The sequence below is a fragment of the Gekko japonicus genome, unplaced genomic scaffold (assembly GCF_001447785.1).
Source record: "Gekko japonicus isolate JY-2015 unplaced genomic scaffold, Gekko_japonicus_V1.1 scaffold2059, whole genome shotgun sequence".
Taxonomy (NCBI): domain Eukaryota; kingdom Metazoa; phylum Chordata; class Lepidosauria; order Squamata; family Gekkonidae; genus Gekko; species Gekko japonicus.
Genome location: NW_015164253.1, coordinates 87982 through 104427, shown reverse-complemented (window position 1 = coordinate 104427; position 16446 = coordinate 87982). Strand labels below are relative to the sequence as shown.

At 46.0% G+C, this 16446-nt stretch overlaps 1 protein-coding gene across 3 annotated transcripts in view; it reads right to left on the bottom strand.

Moving 5' to 3' along the window:
• YIPF7 (Yip1 domain family member 7) overlaps positions 1-4353 on the bottom strand; it is a 33627-nt gene extending 29274 nt beyond the window's left edge. For 2 of the 3 annotated variants that reach the window (XM_015408667.1, XM_015408668.1), the window contains exons 1-2: positions 4300-4353; positions 841-951 (exon numbers count right to left, since the gene is read on the bottom strand). In XM_015408667.1, the coding sequence (XP_015264153.1) occupies positions 841-950 (110 nt within the window). In that variant the 5' untranslated portion in view covers position 951; positions 4300-4353. Of the gene's footprint in view, positions 1-840; positions 952-4299 lie in introns of those variants that run through there. The other variant, XM_015408670.1, reaches the window with a different exon arrangement.
• Between the last annotated feature and the right edge of the window lie 12093 nt (positions 4354-16446).

The following is a 16446-nucleotide window of genomic DNA, read 5'->3' as shown; positions in this document are numbered from 1 at the left end:
TGGCGGCCGGGACCGTTGGGGGCGGGGTGTGTGGCCTTATGACACATTTCCGGTGATGTCAGGGGGTGTGGCCTTATGACACACTTCCGGTGATATCAGGGTGTGTGGCATATGCTAATGAGTTATGCTAATGAGTTCCCCTAGCTCTTTTTCTACGAAATGACCCCTGTCTACAATTTAGTTTTTGTTTTGTTTTTTTAAATGGTAATCCTGATGATTATTTGATGTGGCATATGTCTCACCTATGTCCGCACAATACTTTCCAGTGGGAAAGATACAATGAAAAATGTACGTATACTTTGGGGGGGGAGGGGGACCGAGATGCATTTGTATGTATCGGCTAAAAAGACACAATGACTGTATTCAAATGTTACAGAGGTATACACGCCTAGTGATAGGAGTAGTAGTTAGGGTTGCCAACCTCCAGGTGGCACCTGGAGGTCTCTCATTATTGAAGTTGATCTCCGGACGACCTAGATCAGTTCCCCTGGAGGAAATGGATGCTTTGGAGGGTGGACTCTGTGGCATCATACCCTGCTGAAATTCCGCCCCATCCCAAACCCCACCCTCCCCAGGCTCCACCCCACAAATCTCTAGATATTTCCCAACCCAGAGCTGGCAACCGTAGGAGTAGTCTGTGCTGGATGTCAATCAAGAAAACTACTAGCAACGTAAGAACATCAAACAGCATGCTTGGAATAATCTATGTGGTGGGAGCCATAGATCAGTGGAATGGGTAACTGCAAAGGCTCAGTACCATTAAGGAGCCCACCTGCCAAAGACAAGCACTGCTATCAATGTTAAAACAAATCAGGGTTGTCTTCTGACTTAAACCCTTACCTTTCGCTTCCATAAACACTTCCGGTGGTTCCAGACCCACTGTAATCTTGTTCTTGGTTGTTGACAGTATAGTTGGACTCATAGAAGTCTATATCAAATTGCTCTGACATTCTGAGGAGAAGGAAATGTTCTTAAGTAACGATGAAGTATTTAATGTGGAAAATGTTTTGTCCACATGTCTTTTGGAGGGGAAGTCAGAAATCCCAGAGCTATGCAAACTAACAACGCAGCCCTTTGATATAAAGTATACAGAGATGTTAGATTGTACATTGTCACTCCACCTATGAAGTAGGGAGCCTGTTTCTGACAGAAGGAGCCCTCCTCTGTGGCAAGAGGCTCTTATGCTAGAATGGGATCCAACCTGTTATCTCCTGGCACAACGAAGTTTATTCAGGAGGTGCTGCAGGCAGGGCTAAATCACACCGTGTGGACCTGGGGAGCTCAAACCATTCAGAAATGGTGATACAGCAACAATATCTCGATGTTTAAAATTTGGTGGGGGGGGTTTTCCCTTGCCGAATTTGAAAAGTAGAGTATGATTGACCCTTTACAGAAACCATCGTTGATTTTTACCTCTGAACCACAAATCTTAAACTAATTCCAGGGTGGGGGGAAGGCAACCAGCCTCTGATTCAGGACAAGTCAGTCCAAAGGGACAATAAGTGTAAACACTCAGGGTAATATTGATAGGAGCACAGAAGAGCTTGGGAGTGAAAGCAGGATGACGAACAAGGGCCATGAGCGAAGACAAAAGGGCTGAGAGAGGCGAGGGTTGTTGGAGAAGGAAACACATTATATTTGTCTATATGTCAGTGCTAGAATCCACCGAGCCAGCATAGGGGAGCTGGAGTGCTTGGAGCTGAATGCCAATTCCAGGGGTCATTTCGTAGAAAAACAGCTAGGGGGACTCATTAGCATAACTCATTAGCATATGCCACACCCCCTGACATCACCGGAAGTGTGTCATAAGGCCACACCAGGCAGGGGTGGGGAGAGGCAGGGAGGAAGCAACTTACCCTCCCTCTTCTCCTGCCTCCTCCTGGCTGAATGAGGGCCGGAAGCGGGGCAGCCGGAAGTGGGGGGCGGGGCTTCATCATGTGCCCCGCCCCCTGCACCTCACCCGGGGGAACTGCGATCCCCCCCCCCAAATGACCTCTGGCCAATTCAGATATAGTGGGTATTTCAGAAAAATGATGGGATGGGGAAAATCGAAGGGATATGGTCATCCATGGGTACAAGCTCTATAGGCAGGGTGGGATGTGTTGTTGTTTTATTGTACGTCAAAGAGAGCATAGGATCAAATAAGTTAGAAAACATTAGGGGAATGAACCTCTTCAACAGATATGGGTGGATGGGGATCAATGGGTTAGTGACTCTTCAGTTTAGAAAATATACGCCGAAAGGAGAAATGAGAGAGGTTTATGGAATTACAGGGTGGAGAGATCTGAAAAAACAACAACTTTTTCTTCCTCTCCCAAAACACAAGAACTTGAGGGCATCCAATGAAGCTGATGGGCAATAGATTCAGGACACACAAAAGGAAGTACTTCTTTAATCAACAAATGATTAAAATGTGGGACTCACTGCCAGACGATACAGTGATGGCCACAGGCACAGATGGACTTAAAAGAAGAAGAAGAAGAAGAGATTGGATTTATACCCCGCCCTTCACTACCCAAAGGTGTCTCAGAACGGCTTACAAACTCCTTTCCCTTCCCCTCCCCACAACAGACACCCTGTGAGGTGGGTGGGGCTGAGAGAGCTCTGAGAGAAACTGCTCTTTTTCAAGGTCAGCTGTGCCAGAGCTTGTGACTGACCCAAGGTCACATCAGCAGAATTTGACAGATTTGACAGAGGATTTGACAGATTCATAGAGGACAGGTCTATCAGTGGCTACTAGCCATGGTGACTAAAGGCAACCCCCACATTCAGAGGCAGTTAACCTCTGAATACTAGAGCCAGGAGGCAACATCAGCAAAAAAAACCCCTCAGCCTCTATACCCTGTTATTGGAACTCCAGAGGAACTGGTTGGCCACTGTGTGAGACAGGATGCTGGATTAGATGGACCACTGGTATGACCCAGCAGCACTTTTCTTATGTTCTTACATTATGGTTTTCTCTCTTCCAGGGCTCTTTTTGTAGAAAAAGCCCAGCAGGAACTCATTAGCATAATAGGCCACACCCAACAGCAGAAACTCATTAGCATATTGGGCCACACCCCTGACAGCACAGCTCATTAGCACATTAGGCCGCACCCACATGTTACCAGAAGTGTGGTTATCCAGGCACACCAACCTTTTGCTTGTTATTCTGTTTACCTTGTTTGTTGTCAAAACCCAGGGCCTTTTTTTGTAGCAGGAACTCCTTGCATGTTAGGCCACACACCCCTAATGTAGCCAATCCTAATGAGTTTCTGCTGTTGGGTGTGGCCTATTATGCTAATGAGTTCCTGCTGGGCGTGGTCAACTTGGGAGCCAGCCGGAACTCCGTTCCTGTGCGTTCCTGCCCAAAAATAGCCCTGCTCTCTTCCCTCCTAAGCACAATTCCAAAGATTGACAATAAAGATTTTTTTTGGAATGCCAAACCAAACAAAAAAGTCTTCACCTGTTGGTGGAGGACAACAATAGATGGAGACAGATGAATCTCCTTGGGTGCCAGAACCATGAATGCCCTTCCTCAGTTTCTGCTCATCTAGTGTCAGATGCTGGGGGCGCTGAAGATGATTGGAGTGGTAGAGTAGGTTCATATGGAGGTAGGCACAGTGGTATACCCATGTATGAATGTTATGAGAGAATACAGTGAAGTGGAGGGGGACAGAAGGGAGGATTACCACACAGCACCCCTCAGTTTGGGGTCTACATTTGTACAGGCTGTAGACTTTCCCATTAGCCCTTGAATGCATGAAGCAATAACAAAAAATCATAAGTGGATTTCTTCAACATGCTTTTAAATCAGATAAGTATTTCCTACAGAGATCTTTTTTTTTATCTGCAAACCACATATTTACAAATCTGGAATGACATCCTATAATCAGATTAATTGGTTGTACTCTGTTGCCTTCATGTATCAAAAACAGCATAAAAATCACATCATGTAGCAACTCAGTTTCATTCCAGTGTGCAAATCATACAAGTTTCCAAATTAAGAATAAACATCTGATTTATTTTTAATAAACCCAGTATATTAGGAAACTTTTATTAGAAATGTGACTTTCTCAATGAATTATGCACACATAAAATTACAAACTGAAGCATAATAGTTCTTACAACATTTCTGGTTCATATTTTAAAATTTAATTTTCAGTTCAAATTTAATGCCTTTTGATATTCCTCAGAAGCACAAAACCCCCTCTCAGTTATTACTATTAATTACTGCCATGTGTATCAAATATGCATTTATTACAAGCTAGAAGTTAGAACTTGGGCCCTTCAATAATCTTTTAAATTTAAGGTCTGTACCTCTCAATATTGTAGATGAAAATTCACGATGCAGCTTACGTGAAGAGAAACCAGTCAAGTGTGAGTTAAGCGGGGGCGAGCTTGTACTATATATAAAGTCCTAAATTTGGCCTACCAACAGATGCATGACGGAAAGAGAGTCACTCTGTGTCATGGAAAGTCTTACAAACATGATTTATTTGGTAACAACAATAATAAATGAAGCAGAAAGTAGCCATTTCACAAGGGGGGGGGGGAAACATGCTTTAAAAGTGGATTATTTAAATTTTTAATGTAAAAATTCTCTTGTCCAAGGTCAAAAGATACAAAAGAAGATAAAGTTCCTGAACTGTTAATAACTGCACAAGACATGGAACTTTGGGTGAGAGGGTGAAAATTTCTACCAGTTCTCTTCTCCGGTCACTGAACTGCACTTTACTGTTCCTCTTTGAGTGCGTTCAGATGGGCAGCTAATCCCATCATTATGCCAGTTTGAATTTTATCCCTAATCCATAGCATGACCAGACATCCCCCTGGTGAATCACAGCACGTCTTTGTTGAAGGAGGCGCATGGTGGATTTAAAAAACTTTTTGCGCATGCGCATAGATGTGACAGCACATCCTTGTTGATTCGTGCACGTGTAGAGATTTTTTTTAAATGGCGCTCGTTCGGGATGGTCTGACGTCAGACCACCCCGACGGGAGGATTGTGCGCTGGTGGAACGATCAGATGGATGAAAGTCCACAGTTGTCCCGCGGGTAACCAAAATCCCCAGATTTAAAGTGCTATCTTTTAAGTACGGCTCCGAAGCACGGCAAAACGGAATGCCCACGGAAGAGAGACATTTCTCAGATGTTTGAATCTGGACATTACCTTTAGATACGTGAGGCAATCATGCCTCGCGCTGATATAAAGAGCTGTCTGATTGGACTCACAGTCTACTGACTTACTGGGCCAACACGGGTTATTGGGGGGAGGAGCTCAATGCAGTGAAAGTGGGAAGTGAGCACAAACCAATGTCTGGGGACTTTCAGACTTTTGTCTTACTGTGCTTGAATTCTGGGTTTTATTCAGGGCCCAGAATAATAATAATGCAATTCACTCTTATTGAACTTCTGATTTATCTCTGTGCCGTGTTGAAATACATCATATGCAAACTGCCACAAAGACTCAGAACCTCCTTGGAAAATTAATGTGACCACGTGAGAAGGAAAACACACTTTCAAATGTCATATTACTATGCAGGGGGAGAAAAAGATTCATTAGCAGTAGAACTCCCCTCATCAATAACATTTAGTGCTTGAAAACCCCTTTCTATGTGTGACTTCTTAAAACGATGCCACCTCTATTTTGAAGGTGCAAATGATGTGTACAGCAAAAAGACATACAGGTTACTGCTAAAAAAAAAAAGAGCATCTGAACCAGCTTACTTGTTGAAATATATCCCGGGAACAGCTGGTGGTACCCCCCCCCCCTGCAATTTGCAGACGAAGCCACTATTCAGTGTTTCACTTCCTGCTTGCATGCGGGCAAATGAGGAACTCCTTCCTGTGCAATATCTGAAATATCTGGAAAGCTCTCAGCTACAGTGTGCTGCTTGAAGTGAAATCCTCCCTGGCTTGATAAGCAGATGTTTTTGTTGCTGCACTGGCAGATGGCAGAGCTACCTCCCGGAGATGGCAACAGATCTGCTCATGGTAGTGTGGAGGGGGGAATCATTATCAGCAGATCTTTTTATGATTCTCTTTTGTATACCTACAGAACTGAAATACCACACAAAACCTCTGTGAACAGTACACAAGCCAGACACTTGCTCCTGGATAACTGCTACAAAAAGAAACTGTCTTTGGCTGCAGCCAAACGTCATGATACTTTCCCGTTTATTAAAGTTCAAAAGTGATGTCCTTCTGTGGATGGTCCAACAAACAGCCATATGCTGGTTGACATAAAACTGAGATTTCAAATTAGGGTTTTTAGTTGGTTTGTGAATCACAGGTCATACATACTAATGATGATTTGTTGGCATGTTTGAATTTGTTGTGTTTGTTGAACAGAACCATTCTTTGCAACCACCTGTGTTATGTACTGGGCCTTACAATGACGGACCCAGCTTGGGTACACAGAATAGACTGCTAGGATCCTGGGAGGAACCTATCGACCAGGAACACTTCGGTAAATAACCTACCACGGGTAGTGGATGTGTGTGGGGTGTGGTGTTGGTCACAGATTTAACCAGGGCTTCGGTCTTGCTGGAGTTGTCTTTAGTTTGAGCTGAAATCACAATAAAGCATGAGCTGATCATAATCGCGTGTCGAATCCAGTATATTTCAACAAACAATTAAAAAACAGCTTTCCTTCTATTTCCTCCATGATAAGGAAAAGCCATCATCAGGCAACCAGAAAGAAGTGGGGGGGAAGGGTAATCCCAATAAAAAAACTGGTCTGTTGGCCACTTTGGCAGTATACGGAAGATGTTCCCCCCCTACCAGCGAGGTGTAGTGGTTAAGACTGGCAGCCTCTAGTCTACAGGAAGCCTGCTGGGGTCCCGTTCACACGCGGCGATTTGGTCCGGGAGCGGGACAGTTCGGGGCCGGATCAAACCGGCGCGATCACACCACAACATCTGGGAAGCGTCTTGCTTCCGTGGCCGAACTGTCCCATTCCCAGGAAACGCCGCCGCAAACTGAACCACCTATCTAGGTGGTTTAAAGGGAAGCGGCGCGGCAACCGGGTCGTTTGATCGCCGGCGCTTCCTTGCGCCGGCTCAACCCCGGCCCGGATCCGAACTGCGCATGCCCGGACATGCGCAGTTCGGCCGGCTCCCGTTCGGGCCGTGTTTTCTCCCCGGCGTTTGATCGCGCCGGGGAGAAAAGGCGCCGTGGCCAGGGGATCCATGGGATCCCGCCGCGGCGCCTCAACGTTGGCGCGGCTTTTAAAAGCCGCGCCTTAAGAGGCTTTCCCCCTGCCATGTGGCAGGGGCCTGGGTGACCTTGGGCCAGTCTCAGTTCGCTCAGAACTCTCTCAGCCCCACTTACCTCACAAGGTACCATGTGGGGAGGGGAAGAAGGAATGCCATTGTAAGCTGCTTTGAGACTCCTTAAGGGAGAGAAAAGTGGAGTATAAAAACCTTCTCTTCTTCTGGGAGGAAAAGAGGCAAGGTATAGACAAAAAATGAGATGGATTACTTACGTCTGGTAAGTGAACCAGAATTTGTTGCACGCACCATAGGTTAAACAAATCACCCTTTATCACAGCATCTGAACAAGGCAGCCTTCATTTTTTACATATAAGAATAAATACTTTATAGGTGATGCCTTATATGAGGGAAATATATTCACCCCTACAAAAAGATGCCATAGGGAGCTGGAACCAGTCTGTGGACACCCTGTGGCATGTCGTCATCATAGGCATTTTTTTAAAAATGTGTTTCATGTAGTGCAGGGATCTCCAGCCTTGTTGAGCCTGTGGTCCCTTTTGGAATTTTGTGGGAGCCATCACAAAATGGCTGCCATGGCCAACCACAAAATGGCTGCCGGGGTGTGTGTGCTGGAGCCAATCACAAAATATGGGCAGGCTCCAAACCAAATGTCCTCCTGTGATAGAGACAGCTGTTTCCAAAGCAATGCTCCCAGCAGACATAAAAGTGATGCCTTTTAGGCTCTTCTGAAGAACCTTTTGTCAAAGCGGGTAAAGGACAGTCAGGACTGGTTCTTTGCTTTGAGGGGGAAAAGGAAGAGGGACCAAGAAGACAAGCCAGTGGATCCCATGGCCATCACACTGGGGATCACTGGTATACTGGATTGCTGCTTGCCATACTAGGCTCTTAGCAAGAACAGTTTCAGTTTCCTGTTTCCTGAACTGCTAGCAGCCAGTTCAGTTCAGTTCGGTTCAAGGTCTCCTCCTAGTGGACCTTAGCTGTTACAAGAAAGTTACCTGTTGTTTATGTCCCTTCTGGGCGGCCTCCCTTGATGAAACATGACATTTGATACCACTGAACATTATTTTTAGTGTGCTAATAATAAAACTTTTACAATAGCTACCTACTTTCTCCTTTTGGCTCTCCAGTGCCCATTTTTTAAAAATTCATATGTATTCCATATGGAGGATCACAACAGAAAAATAAGGCAAGGTCGAAAGCCAAGGTGAAGTTGAATATTGAATTGCATTTGAATATTATTTCATTAGCGTACTGGAAATGCCAAGCTACATTTGCAGGATGTCGTGCTTATGCAACCTCCCCTCTGCCCCAGAAATGGGTACCGTGAGTTGTGACTGTGAAATGTGCAAGGTCATCAGCTTTCAATGTGTAGATCCAGTTATAGTTTTATCTGTCGTTCTGGTTGCCCATCAAGTTACTTTGTCAACAAAGAAAGCAAGCCAGGATTGTCCAGAACAGAGCGTAGTAAGAGTCCTAATGTTGTAAGCGAAAATGCAATGGGACCTGTGTTGTACCTTTTACCCCCTTAGAGACCGGCATCAACAAAGCCAAACAGCCATTCTCCTGCAGCTCTTAAAGGTAAAGGTTCCCTTGCTCGAAAGCCAGTCAAATCCGACTCTAGGGTTGCGGTGCTCATCTCCGTTTCAAAGCTGAAGAGCCAGCGCTGTCCGAAGACATTTCCGTGGTCATGTGGCCGGCATGGCTAAACACCAAGGCGCACGGAACGCTGTTACCTTCCCACTGAAGTGGTACCTATTTATCTACTTGCAATTTCTTGCTTTCAAACTGCTAGGTTGGCAGGAGCTGGAACTAGAGACGGGAGCTCACTCCGTCATGCGGCACACTCGGGTCTCGAACTGCTGGACTACCGACCTTCCACAGCCTGCAGTTCAGCGTCTTAACCACCGCAGCTCTTAAGACTAGCCAGTTCATGTTCTTGTTATGTATATGACATTTACATGGAAGCTAACAGATGCTTACTAGACCTGGGAACATATTAGAAATAATAAATTGAGTTGCAAAGGGTTTTCTTTCCCATCAGCAACAGGATTAACAATGATTCCTGGAAAATGTTGTTGCATTATCATGTTTTCATTCTACGCTAATGTGGAAAGAACAGTCCAATTGTTGATTTGATTTTTAAATGTCTGGCCCATTTTGCAGTACTAGGTTCCTTTCTCTCTTACTTGGCTTTCTCTTTATATTTCCTGACAATCAGTCTCAGGCCAGGGAGTGATCTAAGCAGGTCTACTCAGAAGCAAGTCCCATGTTATTTATTGGGGCTTACTCCCAAGAAAGTTTTCTTAGGATTGCAACCACAGTCCCTGTCCTCTGTCAAAACAGAGTCAAACACGAGTGGCCTAGTGGTTAAAGAGCTGGGCTAGTACCTGGGAGACCCAGGTTCAAATCTGCACTGATGCCATGGAATCTTACTGGGTGACCTTGGGCCAGTCACCCACTTTCAGCCTGACCTACCTCACAAAGTTGTTGTGAGGCTACACTTGAGGAGGCTACACTGGGGTGAAAGACGGGAGATAAATAAATCAAATAGAGTAAAATTGATGCATGTAGTGTATCAAGTCCTGACAAGTCCAGATATGTCCAGGGACAATCGTCTAGCTTCGCTCCAAGAGACAATGGACTATGCGGATCCTAGCCCGCTCAAATCAGGGGGTTAGGTTCCCGGCCAAGAAGCCGATGGAACTCTCGGCCACTGTAAATAACCTATTGGGAAGTGGGGGGGTGTTTTGGGTGGCGGTTTCTGGGGGAATATAAGCCGGCCTGCGAGCTGGCCAAAGCTGTCTTGTTCCTGATCGAATAAAGTACGCTTTGCTGAAATCACTCTCCGTCTGCGTACTTTTCAATGCATTTATTTAATTCAGCAAGTGAACCAGAACATTGAGTAAAGGACTCTATTTTACCAGCTCCGCCTAAAAGTACAGCTCTCCCCTCTCTTTTTAGGAAGCTGGCATTAATGACTGGGCTTGGCTTGATCAGCTAAGTGAGCCAGTTCTTCTCCCTTTCTTTCAGGGACCTGCTTATTTATTTTTGGGATGCCTCTAAGCATCAGACCCACAATCAGTGAGCCAGGTTCTTCTAACCATTACCCTTTGGACAGTCTTTCAAACTTAAATAAATAAAATAAAATTATATCTGTTTGACGGGGATACTGATTATCCCCGCAGCGTGAAGTCAGGATGCAACTGAATGTGCCTACTAATAATACAGTGCCATTCCGACAGAGCAAATGTTTATTTTTTTGCATTTGATACAGTATAGTGCCATTTAATTTCAGCCCGTACTCTGTCTGCGTCTGGTTATGTTCGTGGGTAATTTTGCTGGTGATTAACATTAGCGATGTATGTCAAATGCTGCCGCTTCCAATGAGAATTCAATCCAACTGGAAGGGAAACACTACATTCTAGTGTCTTGTGGAAACGAAAATCACAGCATCCCGTCGGAAGGAACACCTGCCTCCATCCGTTAAGTGCCAGTTATATGGCTGCAATGGCAACAGAGTCTACAGCTGATTGTCAATAATGTATAGAATTACTTCAGCTCTCAGATTCGTACAGTAATTGATGCTGTTTTCAATGTTCCATCAAGTGTAGAACGTGAAACACCTGCCTGGCAAAAGATCTCGGAGACCAAATCAATGTGCATTTGCATTATTGCGGCGCGGAGCTCGATAGCCTGTCTTAAGTGCATTAAATCACTTGTTTACCTTTCAGAATACCCAGCAAATGCCTAACGTTTGCCTTATTTCATGGCACAGGTTTCTTCTGGCGCTGCACAGCCTGCAAAAACATGGGGGGGGGGGACCATTGGAGCCTATCGAGCCACAAAACAGGGAGCCAGTTTGGTGTAGTGGTTAGGAGCACGGACTCTAATCTGGGAGAACCGGGTTTGATTCCCCACTCCTCCACGTGCAGCTGCTGGTGTGACCTTGGGTCAGTTACAAGTTGTTTCAGAGCTGTTATCTCACAAGCAGTCCTTGAAAGCTCTCTCAGCCCCACCTGCCTCACAGGCAGTGTTCCCTTTAAGCTGAGTCAGTGCGAGCCAGCTCACAGTTTTTTAGCCTCTGGCTCACCCATTTTTGTCTTAGCTCAGGAAGGGGATGGCTCCAGAGCAAACTAACTTATGCAGTAGCCAAATCACTCGTTCACAACTTTCATGTCAGTCGCTCACAAAGTAGAATTTTTGCTCACAAGACTCCACAGCTTAGAGGGAACATTGCTCACAGGGTGTCTGTTGTGGGGAGGGGAAGGGAAAGAAGACTATAAGCTGCTCTGAGACTCCTCCGGGTAGTGAAGGGTGGGGTATAAATCCAATCTCCTCCTCCTCCTCCTTCTTGTAACCACATGGCAGGATGCTAGCTGCTGGGCCATAGGCACATTGATCACCCCAGAGTGGAATAGTGACCATTCTGAAGTCTCTGCTAGTTGGCTGTGACCCCCTGCAATTCATGTTCCTTACACAGCTTTGCTGATCCAAAACCACCTTCCCCACAACGGTGTCACCTCCCACAGTGTTAATAAAATGTATCTTGTAGCCTTATAGCTGGGGGGGCGTTGTGGTGGTGCTGCAGCTAAATGCACGTTGCTTGCCTAACATTCTCAACAACGTATGAATTGTATGCCGAAGTAAATGGTCTGAAAGAATGGCAACCCCTCTTGTGTGGTGAGTAGAGTGCCTGGAAGTCCCCAGTTCATATCCTCCTTGAGTCTCAGGGAGAAAGGCAGGCTACAAATGAAATACATAAATAAATAACTGTTCTGCCATGAAGCTCAATGGGTGACCTGGGCCCAGTCATACTGAGACAAACCTACCTCGCAGGGTTGTAGTGAAGATAAAACAAGGGAGAGCCGTTAGCACTGCTCTGACCTTCTAAGAGAAAAGGTGGGATAAAAATGTATATAACGTACTCGACTCCAGGCTTAACAAACGTCTTATGCCACAAAGTATAGATAGGAACTCTCGATCTGGGGCAGGTGATGCTCTGTATTCTTGGTGCTGGGGGGGAGGCCACAGTGGGAGGGCTTCTAGTGTCCTGGCCCCACTGCTGGGCCTCCTGACGGCACTTGGTATTTTTGGCCAGTGTGTGACAGAGTGTTGGACTGTATGGGCCATTGGCCTCATCCAGCATTGGCTTCTCTTATGTTCTTATATCATTTCATCATATTATACGACAATCTTTTTGTATCCTTTAATCTAGTCCTATTTAGCTTCATGCATTTGCGCCTTATTGAAAGTTTGACATTCTCACGCTCCATTTTCTTTCCTCTCTCCTTTTCTTAATCTCTACTCCTAGCTGCCTGCGTATGCAGCTTCTACATTGGTTTTGTTGTTGCTGCTGACCCCAGAGACAGAAAGAGTGGGTTTGCTCTGGGTCAGTATATCGGGTCAGTTATAGTCAGTTCCAGTTTGTCCTGCGTTGCATTTACTGCAGCTGTATGTCAGTAGGTACTGAGCAGCAGCATCTAGGTTACTGATGGCAGGGGCTGCTCAGCAGTGGCCTTGACGTCAGTAGCCGGAACACATTCCTTATTTATCTAGGTGTACACTGTACACTGAACTATAAGCAGGGGTCATTTCCTGCAGGAGCCCAGGGGGCGGGCACATACAACAAGCCCCGACCCCTGCTCCCAGCAGCCCTGGGCCACAAGGAGCAGGAAGCAGCCCTCCTTCTTTCCTTCTCTTTCCTTCTCTTTCTTTCCCTCTCTTTCTTTCTTTCTCTCCTTCCTTCCTTTCTGCATAGATCTGTGCATTCCCTCCCACCAGCTAGCAATCCGAAACAGTCCAGTGGCACCTTTAAGGCCAAGGTTTATTCAGATAGAAACTCTCCCTTCTCTGTGAGGGCAGATCTGCACGTCCCCCCCCCCCCAAAGCCAGCAATCCAAAACAGTCCAGTGGAGCCTGAGCAGTGGGTGTTGCCTTCTGACACACTTCCGGTGATGTCGGGGTGTGTGGCATAGGCAAATAAGTTATGCTAATGAGTTATGCTAATGAGCTCCTGCACCTCTTTTTCTACTAAATGACCCCTGACTATAAGTATTAAGAATTATGAGTCGATTTCATATGCTACATACCAGACTCTTCTATGCTTGGAAGGTTTTACATTTTGGGTTTGAAGTTCAATAAATATGAGGGTGGGTTTTTTTTGAAATAGCTGTCTCTCTTTCTTGATGCAATTGGGATCTCTGCCAGTTTCTCTCCCTCCCCAATGAACAGGCTCCTGCACTCCTATTTTCCCTAACAGATATAAACTAAAGCACAGGAGGTTTCGTCTGGATTTGAGGGAGACCTTCGAGTTGGTGAGGTACGTTAAACATGGGAACAGTCTCCCCCATTAGGGGGTGGAGTCTGCGTTGCTGAAGGTTTTCCAGTATCGATTGCAAACCTACTTCTCGAGAATATTACAGTAGTAGTTTCTGCATTGGCGGGGGGTTGGACTAGATGACCCTGGTGGTCCCTTCCAACTCTGAGATTGAATAAATGAAATCAATTTAAAACATAGTAATTCTAAATTGCTGCTCTTTGCCTGATGCTCAGGTTCATCCAGTGAGTGGTGTAAATGCAGAAATGAATAAATTAATCATAAATTAATTCTTGAACCATTGGAGTATGTAAGTGCCATGAAGCCACAAACCATTGATGGTGACACCAGTAACACAGCACTTTTGCAGGTGTTATAAGCCTCTTTGTCTTTCTGTGAATTATTCTTCCTATTATAAAGTAAAACGGGTGGTAAAATGAGACAAACCCAGTGTTTAAAAATCCCCCTCCAAGGCTTGGGCAGGTGCTGCTTCTCCAGACGCTCCCGTTCCCTTCCTTTTTGCAGTTTGACCAGCTAAGGTGGACCCCATGAGGCGTGAAGCACGCGAATCAACCCGTCCCAGCAACCCTTTCCCTGCAAGGTCAGACGCAATTGCGAACACCAGGAGGGGAAAATGGCAGGGGCAGGGATAACTCCAGTAGGGCGGGGTTGGAGGCTACGCAAATGAAAAGTATGCAGACGGAGAGTGATTTCAGCTAAGCATACCTTTATTTAGTTCAGGACAAAGACAACTGACCGGCTCGCAGGCCGGTTTATATACATTCAGAAAACCCGCCACCAAGCACACCTAACACACCCCCTACTCCCGATAGGCTATTTACAGTAACCGGACGACCATTGGTCTCCCGGCTGAGAAGCTAGTCCTTTTGATTGGGCCGGCTAGGATCCTTCGGATCTTTTGTCTTTCGACTGAAGCTAACATAGGAATTGTGCCTGGCCAGCCCAGGCAAATCCGGGCATGTCAGGCTGAATACATTACAGCAAAGTAGCAGCGTACAGAAAAGACTCATTGGGTGCGTTCAGACGGCGTGCTGAGAGTGGTATAAACTGGTCTGGTTCTGACGCGATCATGCATATAAAATACGTTGTTGCACAGTCATGACACCAGATCAAACGGTGCGTCTGAACGCATCCATTGCCGTGCTCAGGGTACTTCGGGTCTCTCTAAAACATCGGCGTCCAATGCAAAACATAAAGAGGGCTTTCGCAATAGACGTTTAGAGGCCTAGAAAGACACAGTTCTATATCCGTGGAGTACTGTTATGGTACATGAAAGGCTAGCGGTTTATTCCAGCGAAAACAGGAGGAGTGTGATTGTCTCTGGAAGATTAACGCAGTGCATAACTGGCATAAATGTTCGTGTGCTGCTTGAGTCCATTTCTGCGGATGCAGTGAAGTTCTGGCCCTTGAACTGCTAAGTAAAACTGGGTACTTTTACTGAGAAATTTAAAATGCTGTAAAATATTTTTTTAAGTGTCACAAAAAAAACCTATGTATTTCTCCTGCAACAGATTAACATGGCTGCTCCTTTGGTTTAAAGGAAGCATGAACTTTCATGGGCTAGGAGGACCCACTTTGGAGGTTCACACTGGTCCAGAAAGTGCTCCAAAAGACTCATTTTGCCCTCAGGCAACAGACTGCTGTCCCAACAGTTTCTGCTTTGCATGCAGAAGGTCCCAGGGCCAGTCTCCAGTTACAAGGATCAGGTAGCAGCTGATGTGAAAGACCCCTGTAGAGCCGCTGCCAGTCAGAGCAGCCGATAGTGACCTTGATAGACTGACAGTACAATCCTATGGGTTTAGAAAGGAGTAACTGTTTAAGCTTGTACTGTAAAGCTTGTACTCTATAAGGCCAGCTTCCTGTATGTGTTCAGATGGTATGTGGTGGGGTCTATAGTTAACAGAGGAAAAAATAGAATATAATCCAGTGTTATTTCCACATTGCAGCTTGGCTATATGTGAAAAAAGAACGAAAGGGCGACCTTGGCAATGTTGTCCATTGCTAATATCCCAAAGTTTGGAATCCAAACTGGAAGTGCGAGAGGTTCAGAACGGCTCAGAACAATCCTGCAGCGCATGTAGTCCTGTTATTTTTTTCCCGCGACCGCAAGTGGCGCTTTGGGGTGCCGTTCAGCATTCATAGCAGCCCTGCGATCCTGCAGTCCCGGGTCCTGATCCTGATGCGCCCGACCCACCGTAGCCAGCCACCCTCTTGGAACAACAAACGGAGTATTTTCAACCAGTGTCCCCTCTAAGCTGAGTTAGTGTGAGCTAGCTCACAGTTTTTTAGCCTCTGGCTCAGACATTTTTATCTTAGCTCAGGAAGGATGGCTCCAGAGCAAACTAATTTATTCAGTAGCCAAATTGCTCACTCACAACTTTAATCCTAGTAGCTCACAAAGTAGAATTTTTGCTCATGAGAGACTGCACGGTTTAGAGGGAACAATATTGTTTTCAAATAGTGCTTAAAATGCTGCAGAGGAAGGCGCGCGCACACACGCGCGCGCCACTTACTTTCTGCCAGAGGCTGTTTTGGATTTCAATTTAAAATAACGTTTAAAATCATTTCTATTTTATTTTATTTTTAACCACACACACGCGCACAACACTCCCGATAGTAGCAAAAGCCTCCGACGCTCTAGCTTCTCTCGCTGGTAAGAATTAGCTGAGCGGGGAGGATCCGTGTCCGTCCCCTTTCTCTCTCCCCCTCACTTCCGTTTCCTTTCTCCCCAGCTCGGCTGGTTCCGCCCGTGGGATGCTCGAAGCTCTTGGCCACGGTGGGTGAGCGCTTCTTCCTTCCTGCTCTGTTCATCGGCGGGTCGCCTTGGCCACGCCGCGCCGAGGAAAGTCCCTCGTGGTCTCCCTGCCTTCTCGCCGGGATCCGAGGTGTCGC